This window comes from Botrytis byssoidea (genome assembly GCF_014898295.1).
Source record: "Botrytis byssoidea strain MUCL 94 chromosome Unknown BBYS_008, whole genome shotgun sequence".
NCBI classification, from domain to species: domain Eukaryota; kingdom Fungi; phylum Ascomycota; class Leotiomycetes; order Helotiales; family Sclerotiniaceae; genus Botrytis; species Botrytis byssoidea.
The window spans coordinates 1,019,579-1,034,871 of NW_024065849.1; the positions used below are offsets into that span (position 1 = coordinate 1,019,579).

Below are 15,293 nucleotides of genomic sequence, written 5' to 3' on the forward strand. Positions count from 1 at the left end.
TGGCAAGTGGAGGAGAATGATTCTTCTTCGACCAAATCAGTATAAGAACAGTCTTTGCGTCCCACATCGCCGGGCTTGCTATTTCTTCGGGCAGATCCAAATCAGTCACATGTGCAAGCTGTGCACCTGTCCATACATCAAGTCAAGAATCACGATCCATTGACCAGATCAAGAAGTGGTAAGAACGAAAAGTCTCTTTATTAGTAGGTGGAAAAGAAGATTTCGTATAAGGGTCGATCATTCTCTTCAGGCGAGCAGACATGAATGATATGATGTTGAATGGAGAATCAGCAAGGGACCAGAGTCTAATTACCGTGAGATCTCACAAAGTACGGTAGCCGAGATGTGTACCCGGTCCGCCTATCAGGGGCTATGTAATTGATGCCAAGTCGATACCCAAGGATTGATTTTGAAGAAAGCAACCCAATAATACTCTTCATATCTAATATTATGCCGACTAGCTTTATATTCCATTTAAAGATAAAACAAATGGGCTCGTGTACAATCATTGAGCACCAGTTCTTTCACAATTTATTCTAAACTTTGAAAGGCAAAAAATATATTTGATTCAGACCTGCAGATTGCTTATCTCAACCATGCTCGAGCAATTCTACCCTCCTTGCACCTCTGCCGGTCGTGCAGGATGAGGGCATCTGCCGGCGAGGCATCCCCCCGAATTGACCGATCATTGGGCATCTGCCAATCCTTGGATCATGGCAGGCATAATGCCATGCCATGTAAACAGGGCGAGCTTGAATCAAAGTGAACTCTAATAGAGCACCAGCAGATTCGGATCGGCTTCCACTAGTTAATTCCGAAGCATCCCTATATCGCAGAAAATCGATTTCCAAGCCTTCAATTCTTTAGAAAATGCTTGGGGTTCAACTCAACTTTCTTGCACAGCCCACAACGTCACCGCGGCTTTTCAAGGAAGGGTCACACCAAGCACGATAGACGATGACCTGATGGCTTGCGGGGAAATATGACACATCTCAGACGAACAATACATTCAAGGATGGTGTGTGGGAAGGAAAACCGCATTGGGAATCTCTCCGTGCGGCACGCTCTAAATGCATGCCGCGACTGATGACGGTCTGGCGGGATCAAGGCTGAAGGGTAGTTACGCTGAGATGTGATCATAAGAGATAGAACATACTAGTGCAAGGTGACATAGGGTTACAAGACGAAAAGTGGATATTTAGACATGGTAATCTATTTAAGGTTGGAGGTAGCCACTTTGTGGTAATTTTACCGGACACTTACTGGTGCGAGGAGCGGTAGGAGCGAGCCTCGCAAGCAATACATTCTTTAGGACAAAAGCAACTTAAAATTTCTCACAATCACTGAAGATAAATTGGACGGTTTGAACGGAGTTTTGCTTAAGGGTTTATGGTTCTAATTTAAGGGTTGCGGAGGTTCCGGATCATACAGATTAGTCTCTCCCGGGTAAGGGACTTACAGGTAGGAGGGTTTTAAGGTCAGTGCCATCACTGATCGACTGCTACTCCTTGTTGGGTAGGAGGGGCAAGCAAAGAAACAGAGTTTCTTAGGGTTTAGATCACTTTCTACTCGCATGGGTAACTTGCTTTCATATATGGTAGCGAATCTATAATTGGGGGAAGCTCTCAATTTTCTCATGCAACCGTTGTCTCATACAGCTGAGAATCGTTTATTGGACGTGCGCTTGAACTTTAAACGTTCACAGGCCTGATAGGTAGGCTTTCACTTGTGATCTTGGTCAATGCGGCCACGCTTCCTAAGCTGCTGAGCAGGGTCTAGGCCTCTTCTTGTTGTATTTCGTTGATATATACTATTTTGTTCAAATATACACTGGGTCGCCGCCGTTGGTTGAACATTCTTCCGTCTACTCAAGTATGTCAGATAATGTCCACCCTTCGACACGCGGTGTCCACTCAAGTTTTCAGTCAGATTCCACTTCCGACTCAGCAAATATGGATGCTGAAGCTTCAATCCCTCGGAAAAGCAGCCTGCCCATGCCAGCTTCCTCTTTTGGTTGTAGTCAGTGTCCTAAATCCTTCAATAGGCGCGAGAATTTGAGCCGTCACATGAAAACCCGTAAGTGAGCATAGATTAGAATGAACCTCGGACACTAAAAAGCTTATTCACCGCTAACAAAATAACCTCATAGACGATGTTCCTCGGACTCATATTTGTCAAATATGTGAAAAGACTTTCACTCGGAGTGATTTACTAAAAAGGCATGAAGCCGGTCATGAAAGATGGGACAAAAAGGAACCAAAGTCTGAAGGCCGAAGAGGATCGGTGAAACGGAGGAAGACTTCTGAAGATCCTGAGAGCCACGAAAACCTTGAAAACTTCAATTGGACGCCTACAAGTCGATCAGAATCAGCTCATCTATCTCCAATGCAACGTGGTCCATCATTTCCGACGGAAACAGCAACGGCAAATTACTCAACTTCCTTTCAAGAGCCCACTGGGCTAAATGTACCGTTTCTCGAAGCGGCGCCTAGATCATTTAGGGCAAGCCAGCCACTAAATATCAGCAACAATGTACCCCAATCAATGCCAGTACTTGGTTTCTTACCCCAGGAGACGCATTCTTTCACGCAGCAATACCGGGATTCATACCAAGACACAACATTAGACCACCAGTTTCCTCCGAATCCTCTTGGTATAATGGGATATTCGTATCAGATACCATTCAGTCATACATCCTATTTGCAACCGGAGAACAACCCAATGGGAAATGCGTGGGTTTCTAACGACTTATATGCTACCATGGTTGAAACTGGGAACGAATGGGAACATACTGGGAAGCTGTTCAATCAAAATGTTCCTGTTTCAGAATCTATGCAGCAACATTTTAGCAACATTAAATTGGACAATTCGGGTCCAACTTCTACAATACCAGCTAGCGAGCCTCATTTTGAATACCATCAACCTAAAAATGATATATTGCAACCTGGACCAACACAATCTGCAAGTGTTGCAAGCTTTTCTTCACCCCCAAATTTACCTTGGGGTGAAGAAAAATGGCCTGCTTCATGGAATCCTAGCTTGGATCCAACTGCAATGTTGGAAGCTGATCCAATTGATCTGCCATTTAATCATCCTTTATTTCAAAACCATAACCCAAGATACGATATTTCAGAGTCGACATATTACAAAATGCGAGATTTCTTGATATCTCCCGTTCATGAAGGTCCTAATAGAAAACCACTTTTTACAATGCCACCATTATATGTGGTCAATATCTTCATTGGGCTTTACTTTAAGCATTTCTCACATCAAGCACCTGTACTGCATCGCCCTACCGTGGATACCAATCAACTTTCTCCGCCATTATTATCTGCCATGATGATCATTGGATCTACTTATAGTCAGGTTAAGAATGGAAGACGGCTAGCAATCGTTTTAATTGAAGTTATCGGTTGGCACTTGCTTGCCGCTATTCGTCTAGATATGAGCTTAATTCGAAATCCTATGACTATTTTTACCGAAGCCTTACTCATCCACATGGGATTATGGTGTGGAAACAAGCGTGCATTCAGCGTATCTGAGTCTTTCAAAGGGCATGCTGTCTCCCATATGCGTCGTTTATACGAGAGTGAAAAGTCGAATTTGCCAAATAGATATTCGCCTGTGGATCAAACATTAAGAGACCCCGAAGTTCGATGGAAACGATGGATCGACGAAGAGTCTCTCAATAGGCTTTACTGGGTTGTCTATGCAACCGATCGCCAATTCTCCGCGCTTTGGAATCAATCGTCAGCAATGACAATTGGTGAATTGGTAGATGTCAGCTGTCCTTGCGATGAAGTCTTTTGGTGTGCCTCTTCTGCCAGCGATTGGAATTTCGTGCTTGGTTCTGCGAAGGTACCACAGTCTTTATCGTTTGCAGCTGCTATAGGGCCTTTTCTTTTCTCTCCCACTCCATCCTCGTCTATACCCCCCTCGGGTCATTTATTGACAGGAGAGGAACCTATATTTCAACCCCACCACCTCCCATTGCCGAATCTAAATTCCTATACCGCATTTCTTGTTCTGCTCGAAATTCAACGTCAGATATTCGATGCCTCACAAGAATCTTTAGTTGCTAGCAAATTCATCAACAGCCAAGTATCACCAGAAATCTACGAAAGTCCACCCGGTCATCATCCTGCTTCATCTCTTTCACAGGCCCTCAGATCCCGCGTTTCTGCGAGGAGACAAGAACTAGCCTGTACGTTGGTGTATTATATATCCCATTTCCCCATACCTACAACTAAACTAATCGAAATCCAGACACGCTTAACCGCTTTTCCAAAACTTATTTACGGCCTCATTTGACTATTCCCTATTCCACATCTCATATTTTCCACCATATTTGTATTGTTCAACACCACATCACAAGCCTTTTCCTCCATATTCCTTTTACCGATCTATTAAATGCGATTGGAAAATCGAGTCAGACGAGTATTGTGCATGCTCTAGAAAGATTGAGATTATGGGCACAAGAGGATCCAGAATTAGCTATTGATGTAGCCGTTCGAGCCGCCACTGCAATCATGGAATCAAATAGAGATCTTAATGTGGATCTGACAGGCCGAGAAAAAGGAAGCGAGGCACCCAAGGGAACAAAAAGTGATATGGTAGAAACAGGGGTTTATGGAGCCTCATTATTGATGATGACCCATGTCATTCTTTGGGCTTTCGCAGAAGTTGCAGATAAGAAGCAAAAAGATAGTCTGATGAAGAGACTGAGGGGACACAAAAATACGGCAGATGACGCATTCCTGGAGATATTGGGGAGTGAATTGATGGACGAAGAAGATATTGAGGGATTAACTGGCAAGGGAAAGAACGTAGACCCGGGAAGACCAAAAGTAAAAGGGGTGTCAAGATCACTATTTAAAAGTGCGGCAGATACGTTAATGCGGTTTGGGACTTGGGGAGTTGCGCTCGACATGGCGATGTTGCTACGCTTCAGAGCGGAAGGTTAGAGTGGAGAGAGAAAGATGATGATGATGAATTCAACCGGAATCTTCTGGTATGAATGGTAACTGTATACTATATAATTTTAGACCAAACGTGGGTCGAGTGAAGCTATATGACTTCTCTAACATCTCGAAGGTTCCTGGAAGATATCATTCTACTTACCTTTGGACATGTATTTTTATGTAGAGAAATTTATTGAATACATTGTTTACTGAGTACCTATATGTAGCTGAGAATAGAGTCACACATCTACCCACGACAAAAGCATGACACTCATCCCCTTGAATTCATCTCCTCACCTTCTACTCTCACACTCACCCTCTTCACCATCCCCTCATCCACCACAAATCCATTCCGTTCCCACGTCCTCACCGCTACATCCCTCGCATACAAACACACTAATCCCTTCCACTCCGGCACCGTCCCTTTCTCCTCCTCACTCAACGCCTCTTCCGAAAACCTCGGATTCTCCCCCGCCCATTTCAACGCAGCCTGGATCAAGAGATCTGCATACCCTCTCCCGCGATACTCCTTCAAAACCGCCAATCGACCCAGTCGCACATAAGGCTCGACCCCATCGTGCAGAGTAGACGCGGGATTAACTCTATAAGTAGGAGAGGGCTGGAAAAAGAATATTGAAGAGGGAGGGATTTCTTCGGTCGGCAATCCGACAATAATGCGGGTGTGGGGGAGCGGACGGAGAGTATCTGGGTAGGGGAGCAGCCGGAGTGTTCCCACTGGGATGTAGGAGACTGGGGATTCTTCTGCGGGGAACAAGGCGCGTAGATGACGAAATGCACGGAGCGCGCGTCGTCGTTGTCGAGGTGGTGGATGAGCGGGACGGCGCGTTGTTTGTGCACGGAGCAGAAGTCTTTGAAGATGGGGATGGGGGTGGTGGAGGGGTGCGGTTGGGAGGTGGCGGAGAGATGGCGATTCCAGTTTTGGAGGTGGTTGCGCGGGGGAAGTTGGATGGAGAGTTTGTGGGGAGGAGGAGGGTGGAGGTTGGAGGTTGGAGTTTAGAGGGAGGGCGAGGAAGTGTGTGGGGATTTGACGGGTGATAAATGATGGATTATGGACAATGTTAGAATTGGAAATATGGAAAGAGCACGTGGAAAATAAGTACAGATTAGAGGGAGGTGGAACAATTTATGCTGAATTACTTCTCAGAATCATAATGAGTCATCCGGCCACTATCCGCGATTTGGAGGATGTGATACTGATAAGACGCGCAGCTTACTCTATTATAGCATGCACTAGCATGTTGTGACTATTCAAATGCTCATCGAATGTAGGACGTCCAGAATATTGAAGGAAAGTAATCGTTTGTAATTAGAAAATGGACGGCTATAATCCATAAAGTTCTAATGAACGCCAATATGTAAAGTCTCAGGATACCCCAACTCCCATCCTATGCATCCTATGCAATTCCTGTAAGTTATATCATGGTATCATCCAAATGACTCGCATAAATCCCGTGCTCCGAATTTAGAAACCCCCATATGTAAAAGAAGACTATGCCTGGATAAGATCAGGCACAGCAGGTCCAACTCCCCTGAGCAGTACTATACGATTGCCGCTGACCAAAGCATCTCCAACCTTCTCGTTGAATTCCAAAAGTCTTCCAGCTTCTACATGAAAGATTCTAAGCTTGTCCTTCTCATCCATTCCCTGATTATTAACGTTTTCTACTTGAAGTGCCTTTGCCGCTGCGTCCAAAACTCGACCCATTACCCAATCTTTTGAGTAAAAGAAAGCACCAGTAGGAAATTTCGAAGTCGTTGTCGCGGCTTCCGCGTCCACATTTATGTACACTCTCTTCTCCGGAGGTACCTTTGCATCTCCTTTTGCCGTCTTTTTGAGCTGGTTGACGGCTACCAGTCTCGCAGCTGCGGATGAAGGTTTCGGCTCAGGTAGGACTCGAGTTGATGCGACTTTTGCTTTTTGTGCTGCTCCCCAAGCCCTTAGTTTTCCAAAGGCCAATTTTGCACTTGTTTGTTGTTCATTAAATCTGCCAACTCTTGCCCCAATGGGTACGAGGTTTCTACAATCGTGGTCTTCCCCCAATCGATGTTTGAGACAATAGTCCCGATTACATATAGAGCAATGTACACCTGTCGATAAACTCGTTCCAATCGTCGTCTTACAAGTCGGCGATGCGCATGGCTTTTCAACATCTGCCATCATTTTCCCTTCGCCCAGAGAACGTTTAGATTGATTGGCAAGCCGACGTCTGGCTGCCCATTCTCCAGGTTTTGAGCAATGATGGCTTGTTTCTGTACGATGATCGAGACAAAACGTTCCGCGACATGATTCACAACGAAATGGGAGGAAATCTAATTGATTGCAGTATTCGTACTGGCAATGTACACCAATTAATGTTGGGTCTTTTTCGTCCATGGTACTGAAGGATGTATCTTCTGGAGTTTCTGATCTTGACGAGGAGGCCATGATGACGGATGGGAATATATAAACACCTCGAATAGGCTTCCAATGTGTCGTACTATGGACGGGGTTAAGTTGTGTAGGTGTTAAGATGGGAATTGGATTAGTGACGATGGCGAGGCTGATTATGAATGCAAGTCTAGAGGCTTCTGGAATATAGCCTGGCGAGCCTAGGTAAAACAAAGCTAACGTTGCGTCAAGGCTTAGCGTCGGCCTCTAAACTTTCCGTGTATCAGAAAGGGATGCGAAATAAACTATCACTCTAGAGAATTGCTAGAGGGGACAATGCCAGGTGGTTAAATATCCTTATGTAAACTGCGTATTCAAATGATCATTCAATTGTTGTGCCAATGGTTAATTCTTGACTTTGAAATGGAGAGGCCTGTCAGGGTTTCTCCAATAGCAATGGAATGTCGGCTGGATGGATCCAAAAATGGACCATATGAGAATGACATGCAGGAGAGAAGGGGGCTCAGCATTGTCATGTGTTGAGTGCTGAAAACTTGCAAACGTTGATTTGTATTTCAAAAAGAGAAAATATTACAAACAAACTTTTGCACCAACAAGCATTGATTACCAAGTCTTTATTTCATGTAATTGGGAAGCTTCTGAGGGTTAGATAGCCTGACGGGCTCATCATCATGGCTCTTGAAGTAATCGGTGGAATAGCCAGCATTCTTCAGCTGGCCGGAACTGTCTACACAATCTCAAAGACCCTTTACGAAGTGGGTGAAGCTCTATCCAATGCCCCTTCTGATATCAAGGATTTAGCAAGGGACCTTGAAACTTTTTCAGATGAGCTTCATCTGCTATCTACATTACTTCACGGTAAAGATGGTCGCTATGCAGATCAGGTGTATAGGCTTACAGCTAAAATCATTGGGGATTGTGCGACGATATGCACGAAAATCGATCGAATTATTCGGAAATTGAGAAGTGGTAGTGTTCTGGCCAAAATTAAATGGTTGTACAAAGAGAAGGAAATTATGAAGTTGTTGGCGAGACTTCGTGACTTAAAGTTGAGTCTGATGGGTACATTGAGCGTGTTGAGTGCACTGAGAGCTGATAATATGATGGACTCTTTGGGTATAAATAACCCCAGTATGATTGGTGGCCCGAACAGAGATGGTCTGTCAACAGAGACACGCATGCAAGTGGAGGATACGAGACTAAAATTGGCTGGCATGTCGATGAAGGATACCACTGGAGCCTCTTTGGGGTCAAAATCTTTGCTAGCATCGAGCGCATCTTTAGTTTCGGGGGGCTCAAGCTCTACCTTAGGTACATCGGCTACATCGTCAACCTATGTTAGTCCCCCAGCAACTAGAATACCTAGTACAACCAGCTTTTCTACATCCTCATTCATTTCAATGGCAGTGGTGCCAAAGAGCATGCCGCCAATCCTAAACACTCATGCAAACCAGTCTGTAGATTCCTTCCACAGCGCCTTATCATATCAAAATCGAGAATCGTTAGATGGCCGAACGAGTAAGTCTTCAAGGTTCAAGACCTGAGATCTGCAATATGTGATGGTGAGTGTTTTCAAAACTGGGCTAACATGTCGAAATGTCAGAACAAGTGGAGAGCTTCTTCAAGCCAGAAGATCTTAACGATATACCTGTGATACCACAGTCTGTAGTGGTATCCGATAGACATGACAAACCTTCATTTTCAGTAGAAGAGAGCCACCAACTGAATACATCCGAATCAGAATCTCTCAAGGGTTGGAGAAATGAGATGATTCTTTCAGCGATGAAACATTTCAACATGAATATCTTGGATGCTGAGGAATGGGCCAAGCATCTGCCAGTTCCTAGCAATATCTCGGCAACAACTGGGCCTACCGATCAAGCGGAAACCTCGCCTCACCCAAAAGTCGAGAACAAGCCTCAGGAAATAGAGCATGGCAAAGTGTATCATGGATACCAGGGAGAATCTTCAAGTCAATACGAATATTATGAGGCATTAGAGCGCGAATCGTCCTGTGAAATACCTGAATTACTTAACTTCATGCCTGAAATGGGCTACATCCCTTCTGCCATACACTCTCCTGCGTCCCCGGAACACATTCTTGTAGAGAGTGATAGTGCGAAGAGTCAAAATCATCAAATTGATGCAGTTTTGGGTTCTTCAATGGGAAAAGAGACAAGTTTTGGCGGATTTGGCGTTGATGGGCCTCGAATGGAGGAATCCGATGGCTACTCTGCATCTCCCGCTTGTTCCCCAGTGAGCCCAGCCTACAGTTGCATAGAAGCTGATAGCTCTCAAATCCAGGCTGATAAAACCTCATCGTCTTTCATGGGAGATAAAAAACGTCTGGATAACTCCAAATTTATGGATGAGTCTGTGACAACAAACAATTGGCATCTTACAGAGGAGAAGAAGATGAGCCCAAGTTCACTCAAATATATCCCGTCGAAAAGTAATGATCTCATGGGGCATCATGATTACGATACTGATCTTACGAAACAAACCAGTTTATCCTCGCAAGTTGCGTCATATCTTGATCGTGGTAATCTCGATGCTTCGATTACACAAACTAGACACACCTTAAACCAAATCAACAACGCAGATCCTTCAAAATGTAGGTTAATATAAAAACCAAGATACACATGTATTAGCTAATATAATCAGGTCTCCCTCCTAAGCGTGAGCTTGATCCACACTACATCAGTGATCTACGCGACCTTACTGCACACGACTGCACAGACGCGTTTAACAACGAGGAGCAAGATGGCTCGCCATTGGATGAGCATGAGGCTTGGGTACAGCGCAATCGGGAAGAACGTCGTCGTCGACGCCGCAGTTCAGCTACTGTACAAAAACGATCACTTGCGGGTCATGAAGTTCAGCTCATACTTCTTAAGGATCAGAATAAAAGGAGACAAGAAATCGCAAAACTGGGGCAGCAAAATAGCTGTCAACAATTATCAGAAACATCTCACCAGGCAAACTTAGAAAGCGCACTTCCTAAACTAAATGTACCTGCCAATGAACTCGCGTATCTGGACGATCAGAGCCAACTTGTACTTATCAAGAAGGAGAATGAAGACAGGTTAGCATTGACACGCCAGGTGCAGCGAATTCAGAATGCGATGCTACCATCAAATTCAGTGGCACCAAATCCCCAGCCTGAGACATCCAGAGCTGACGATATTCTATTTACCGGCAAAAAATCTGCCGACTCTCCTTACTCAAAGCCCAACTTGTTTGGTATCCCCACCCAGTTGAGTCCTGTTGACCCGAGTTTTGCTCAATCTGAACAATTTGTTCAGGTCAATAACTCTAGTTGTACTACTCCGGGTGTTATACTTCAGACAAATCAAAAATACACTGCAATTCAAACATGGCCTTCGCATGGAACTCAACAACAACACCAAAAGCTGCAGTCATCTATTCAACGAACTCAACGAATTCAAATGCAACAACAGCAACAAAAACAAATGGTTCGGTTGTCTCCCCACCGACGTCTTGGAGTTACCGAAAGAGTTGCTGGGGGAGATTCCGGACGATGGCATAATTTTGATGCCTGCCTAAGCATGGAAATCTCGGCTAACATGCCATCGGTACTCCATGGACTTGGAACTGAAAATCTGTTACCCAAAACACAGCCTCAAGAGGTTCAAATGCTAAATCGAGCATCACAAGAAACCTATATAAGAGATGGACAGCCTTCTTATCCGTCTATATCGCCTTATGGCAAGAGTGAACCTCGCGGACGTATGGAATTGCCCCCAGGTTATACTGATGATCTCTCGGGACAAGTTTTCAAGTCATCAAAAATTGATAGATCGAATAACGACTCTATTCTCAATTTTCAGAATGAAGTGTCTAACAAGGGCCCAGGTGGATTTTGGATACGAGGTTTCATAAATGTAAAGTCATTGGATGCTGTCATGTGGAGTAATTTAGAACAGTACTTGAAATGGCAGCGCGTTTACGCTACTTCAGAAGCAGGATCTATTCCGCTTGTTGCCAATTCAGATTGGTTTGCAAATCTCTACAAAGAGAGGATTGCTCTACGCCGTCAGATGTTTCCGCGTGCTGCTAGCTGTATCCAGAAAATACTTGATGTTCTAGCCGTGATGGAAGAGACGATCGGCCTTAAAATTGGAGCTATTGCATGGGCATGTCTTCTGGGAGCCGTCGAGGTGTGTTGATTCATATCAATCAAACAATAGTAAGCTAATTGACTTTTGCAGAACTTGCTTTCGTATGGTACAAACTGGACAGTTGATTCCCAAACCAGGATTATCACAGAAATGAGCGAAATTGCCAGCATAATCGCTCGATATACCGTCATGGAGAATATTTATTCTCAGTGGAAAGGAATGAGTCTTGATAAAGATTACGAACAATCTCTTATCAACCTATCCACTCATGTTTTGATCTATCTTGGAGCTTTCGTTCCGAGTCTCTCAGAGAGTAGCACGAATGCCGATATGAAGCCCTATTTCGAAAAAATCATCGAAGCCGATACGGCATGTCGTGAGTTCACGGTCATTGTGAGCTCCAATAATAATGACATCGATCGGAAACGCTTATTTGAGGAATTTTCGGATGATTCGGACGACACTGTCGATTCAGACGGAACTATCTTGGGAGTTGATGGTAATGAGCAAGTGAATGACACGCCATCATCAGCAAAGCGCACTAAGATATAGAAACACGAATTTGTTTGAAATTGTAAATTGAACATGTAGTATATACCCTTGTTTATCCTTTCATCATATTTCTTGCCTATATTTGTTGCTAATCTGCGTTCACTGTTGGTATCATAAAATGGGAGTCCATGAAACTTATCAAGTGGAAGAGGTGGATCTAAAATCACTCGAGAAGAGTAAAATGAAATCTTTTGTAGGCGACATTGATTCATGAATTCGGCCAAGAGAAGAACCTCTGATCGAGATAAGTGCGATATTTCAGGTATTCAGAACGATCACCGTGTCTGTATGGTAGAATCTCGTATAAAATTCCCAAGAACAGAGCTGGCCATTTCAAATTGCTGATCCGAGCAACTGCAAAAATGAACAAAACATCACCCCTTTGATCGATCATTACGCTCACCCATCATTTCCTCTCCCTACACCACCTTCCAAACTATTATCCTAGCCTGTAAATCCCAACGCCCTCTTCAGTGCCACCAATCTCGATCTCACTTCTCTTCCCCTCGCCTTTTGACAACTAACACAAACATCTTTATCCTCATGATTCCAGGCATAACATCCCAACTATCCAAGTCTATCAATCAGCATTTTCTCCAATATTCCACACCTTGAAAACAAGAGAGAGTATTAAGCGAAAGAGATTAAAACATACCATACCCTCCTCCAAATGCTGTGAATGACGGATTGCTGAGTCTGTTGGCTCTCTATGTCGTCATATGACCAACGGATAGGGGAAGAGAGAAATCTTTGGAATCTTGAGGGTGGATTCATATCTGTGGTGGCCATGGCTAATAGCTCGCTGATTGTCTTTGTGTGCTATTGGTTTGGGTTACTGTCGTGAAGATGTAGATACAAATCATGCAGCTGTTGCTCTAGGACAATTTCAAAGATCCAAGACTCAAGAGGCAGCTATTGAATCTCTATCCAAGTCTTATGCGGTGTGTATACCGTTATGTAGATCAAGATGAGGGGTCGGCTCCATGCCGTACATTGAGGCCAATGGTGGAGAGTATATGAATCATTAAATATTTCAGAGAAATACTCATCTTTTATACAACAATACTTATGAATACTCAAAATCATCTATATTATTCAAATACATATTCTTTTGTCCTCCAATAACATTATGGTAATTTAGTTAAATCCCAAGTAACGAGCCTTTTGTCGTACTTGCCAACTGTAATCTCCAAAACTTTTGTTCGGCACACAAGAATACTTCCCCATCCTTTCCAAAGCAGAAGTTTGCTACGCCGCCAGGAACTAAAATGGTGCCGATTAAAGTCCCCGCTGAATTCCAGACTTCCACGCCATCACCACAGCCGGAGTATACATTACCGTGAACATCACACTTGATGCCATCTGGGAAGCCATCAACTGCATACGCGAAAACTCTTCGGTTTATGAGGAAGGGCGCGCCTGATGTCATGTGAACATCAAAAGCATAGATTGTTGCAGGACTGAATCGAAATCAGCGAAAGATACCTGATTGTAAAATAAAGAGACATACCGCGTTAAATCCTCGTTTCCATCTCCGTGGATTTGATCTGTATCCGTAATATAAACCACTAACTCGTCCGGCGAGAAAGCAATTCCATTTGGTCTACCAAAGCCATCTGCCACAACTCTAATATCTCCCGTAATAGGATCGAATCTATATACTTGACAAGGAAGTTTAGGCTTTAATCGGAAATCTTGCTCCCATCCATAACATGGATCTGTGAACCATATGCTACCATCTTTAGCCACCACCACATCGTTTACAGAATTGAAATGTCTTCCATGAAAGTTCGTCACCATAGGTTTCGGGGGTGAAGATCTGGGCATATGATAAATACCACCTGAGCCTGCGCTTCTATTCCCCTGAGCACAAAATAGAATACCATCTTGATAATTAACACCACCATTCGGCATGTCAATGCCTGGTGGTGGACGCATTTTAGCCCACTCAGCAGATTTGATACTCCCGTCGTCATTTCGATGGAGCTTAATTCTAGATATCAGAATGGTTGGGAAGTTTGCGGAACTGGTAGCTTGTAGGAGGTTTGATGTGACATAGAGTTCATCATGGTCGGGTAGCAAAACACAGGCTTCGTGAAAGAAAGGGTTGTTGGTTGATCCAGCAGTAGAAAATAGGAGTGCATGTGACGGGGCTTCGCCAACTAGTGATGCAAATGCGGAATCATGTTGAAGAAGAGTAACTTGGTCTGAGAGACCATATGTGGTACTGATTGAAATGTGTCAGTATCAATGTTTTTGACGGAGCAATAACGACTAACCCAACATTTCCACTGCTTGCCTTTAGTTTGTCAACAATCTAATGAGAAGTGTTAGTGAGCAGTAAGAATGCAATCACGAAGTTTAAGATTACCTCTATCTTAGTAGGCACACTTGATATAGCAGAATTGGTTACTGCTGCCATTTTTGCGCCTCTGAAGCTTTAAGATTGATATGAAGTTCAAAGCGTTGTAGACACCAGCGTGAAATATTCCTAGTTTACGTAGGTATTGGGGCTTGTTTGGTCCTTTTTGGTTAAATGAGGTCTTGAATCTAGCTAGCAATAGTAATGAAAAAGGTGGGGTGGTGATGTCGGAGAGCTATCGGCCGGTATTTATCCGAGACATCGCGGGGGAATCTGGATTGACAACGACCAGAAAGCTCGCCCGAATGATCTTTGAGTAGAAAGCATTTGGATATGATCACCTTCCTGGTCGAACATGTTGAGATTATCAGGAGCTGAGCAACATCGATATTTACAAGGGCTTCAAGAAAAACAGGAGTTTTGAGACAAAAATATGCACATCCAGTCTGGAAGAACATTGCATCGAGATATGACTCTTCTTTAAATGCCATTTCATTGATTGATAGTATCCTATCATCTTCAGCTAACAGCTGAGATTGTTGGAAAGGTTCGTAGCGTGAATACTGAGTCTATATTTGTGATCCTTCCGTCTACATTGGAGGTTCAACGGCTTTGCGGGATTCGTTGGAGGATTATGGTATGTAAGAAGACACGACTACGAATTAGCATCACGTATCCCATGATAGTTGCGCAAAAGTCTCAGAGAGAGAAATGATAGTAGCATTAGGTAATCATCCCGCTGACGATCATTCTCGTGTTAAGCATTACATTTGTTGTTGAAGATATTCAGATATTGACTCCTAGTTAACCTGTATCCCAATTGAACCAACTGTGCCATTGCATACGCACGAACAGAACAAAAAAGA

The 15,293-nt window shown here is 43.8% G+C and overlaps 5 protein-coding genes across 5 annotated transcripts; 2 read left to right on the forward strand and 3 right to left on the reverse strand.

Moving 5' to 3' along the window:
- Positions 1–463: 463 nt before the first annotated feature.
- On the forward strand, positions 464–6,131 carry EAE97_004926 (uncharacterized protein). Its single transcript, XM_038875438.1, has 3 exons — positions 464–2,076; positions 2,150–4,204; positions 4,267–6,131. Exons 1-3 carry the CDS (start codon positions 1,875–1,877, stop codon positions 4,962–4,964), a joined length of 2,955 nt encoding a protein of 984 aa, XP_038733795.1. The 5' UTR covers positions 464–1,874; the 3' UTR covers positions 4,965–6,131.
- Positions 4,995–6,219, reverse strand: EAE97_004927 (uncharacterized protein; the record flags this gene model as incomplete). Its single annotated transcript, XM_038875439.1, has 3 exons — positions 4,995–5,024; positions 5,278–5,830; positions 6,197–6,219. 3 exons carry the CDS (start codon positions 6,217–6,219, stop codon positions 4,995–4,997), a joined length of 606 nt encoding a protein of 201 aa, XP_038733796.1.
- Positions 6,220–6,471: 252 nt separating this feature from the next.
- EAE97_004928 (uncharacterized protein) lies at positions 6,472–7,407 on the reverse strand (the record flags this gene model as incomplete). Its single annotated transcript, XM_038875440.1, has 1 exon — positions 6,472–7,407. The coding sequence occupies one exon, from the start codon at positions 7,405–7,407 to the stop codon at positions 6,472–6,474; it is 936 nt and encodes a 311-aa protein (XP_038733797.1).
- A 529-nt stretch (positions 7,408–7,936) lies between these two features.
- On the forward strand, positions 7,937–12,653 carry EAE97_004929 (uncharacterized protein). Its single transcript, XM_038875441.1, has 3 exons — positions 7,937–9,985; positions 10,036–11,552; positions 11,604–12,653. The coding sequence occupies exons 1-3, from the start codon at positions 8,968–8,970 to the stop codon at positions 12,063–12,065; spliced, it is 2,997 nt and encodes a 998-aa protein (XP_038733798.1). The 5' UTR covers positions 7,937–8,967; the 3' UTR covers positions 12,066–12,653.
- Positions 12,654–13,206: 553 nt separating this feature from the next.
- Positions 13,207–14,487, reverse strand: EAE97_004930 (uncharacterized protein; the record flags this gene model as incomplete). The annotated part of the gene is made up of 4 exons (XM_038875442.1): positions 13,207–13,525; positions 13,576–14,292; positions 14,345–14,382; positions 14,437–14,487. The coding sequence occupies 4 exons, from the start codon at positions 14,485–14,487 to the stop codon at positions 13,207–13,209; spliced, it is 1,125 nt and encodes a 374-aa protein (XP_038733799.1).
- Between the last annotated feature and the right edge of the window lie 806 nt (positions 14,488–15,293).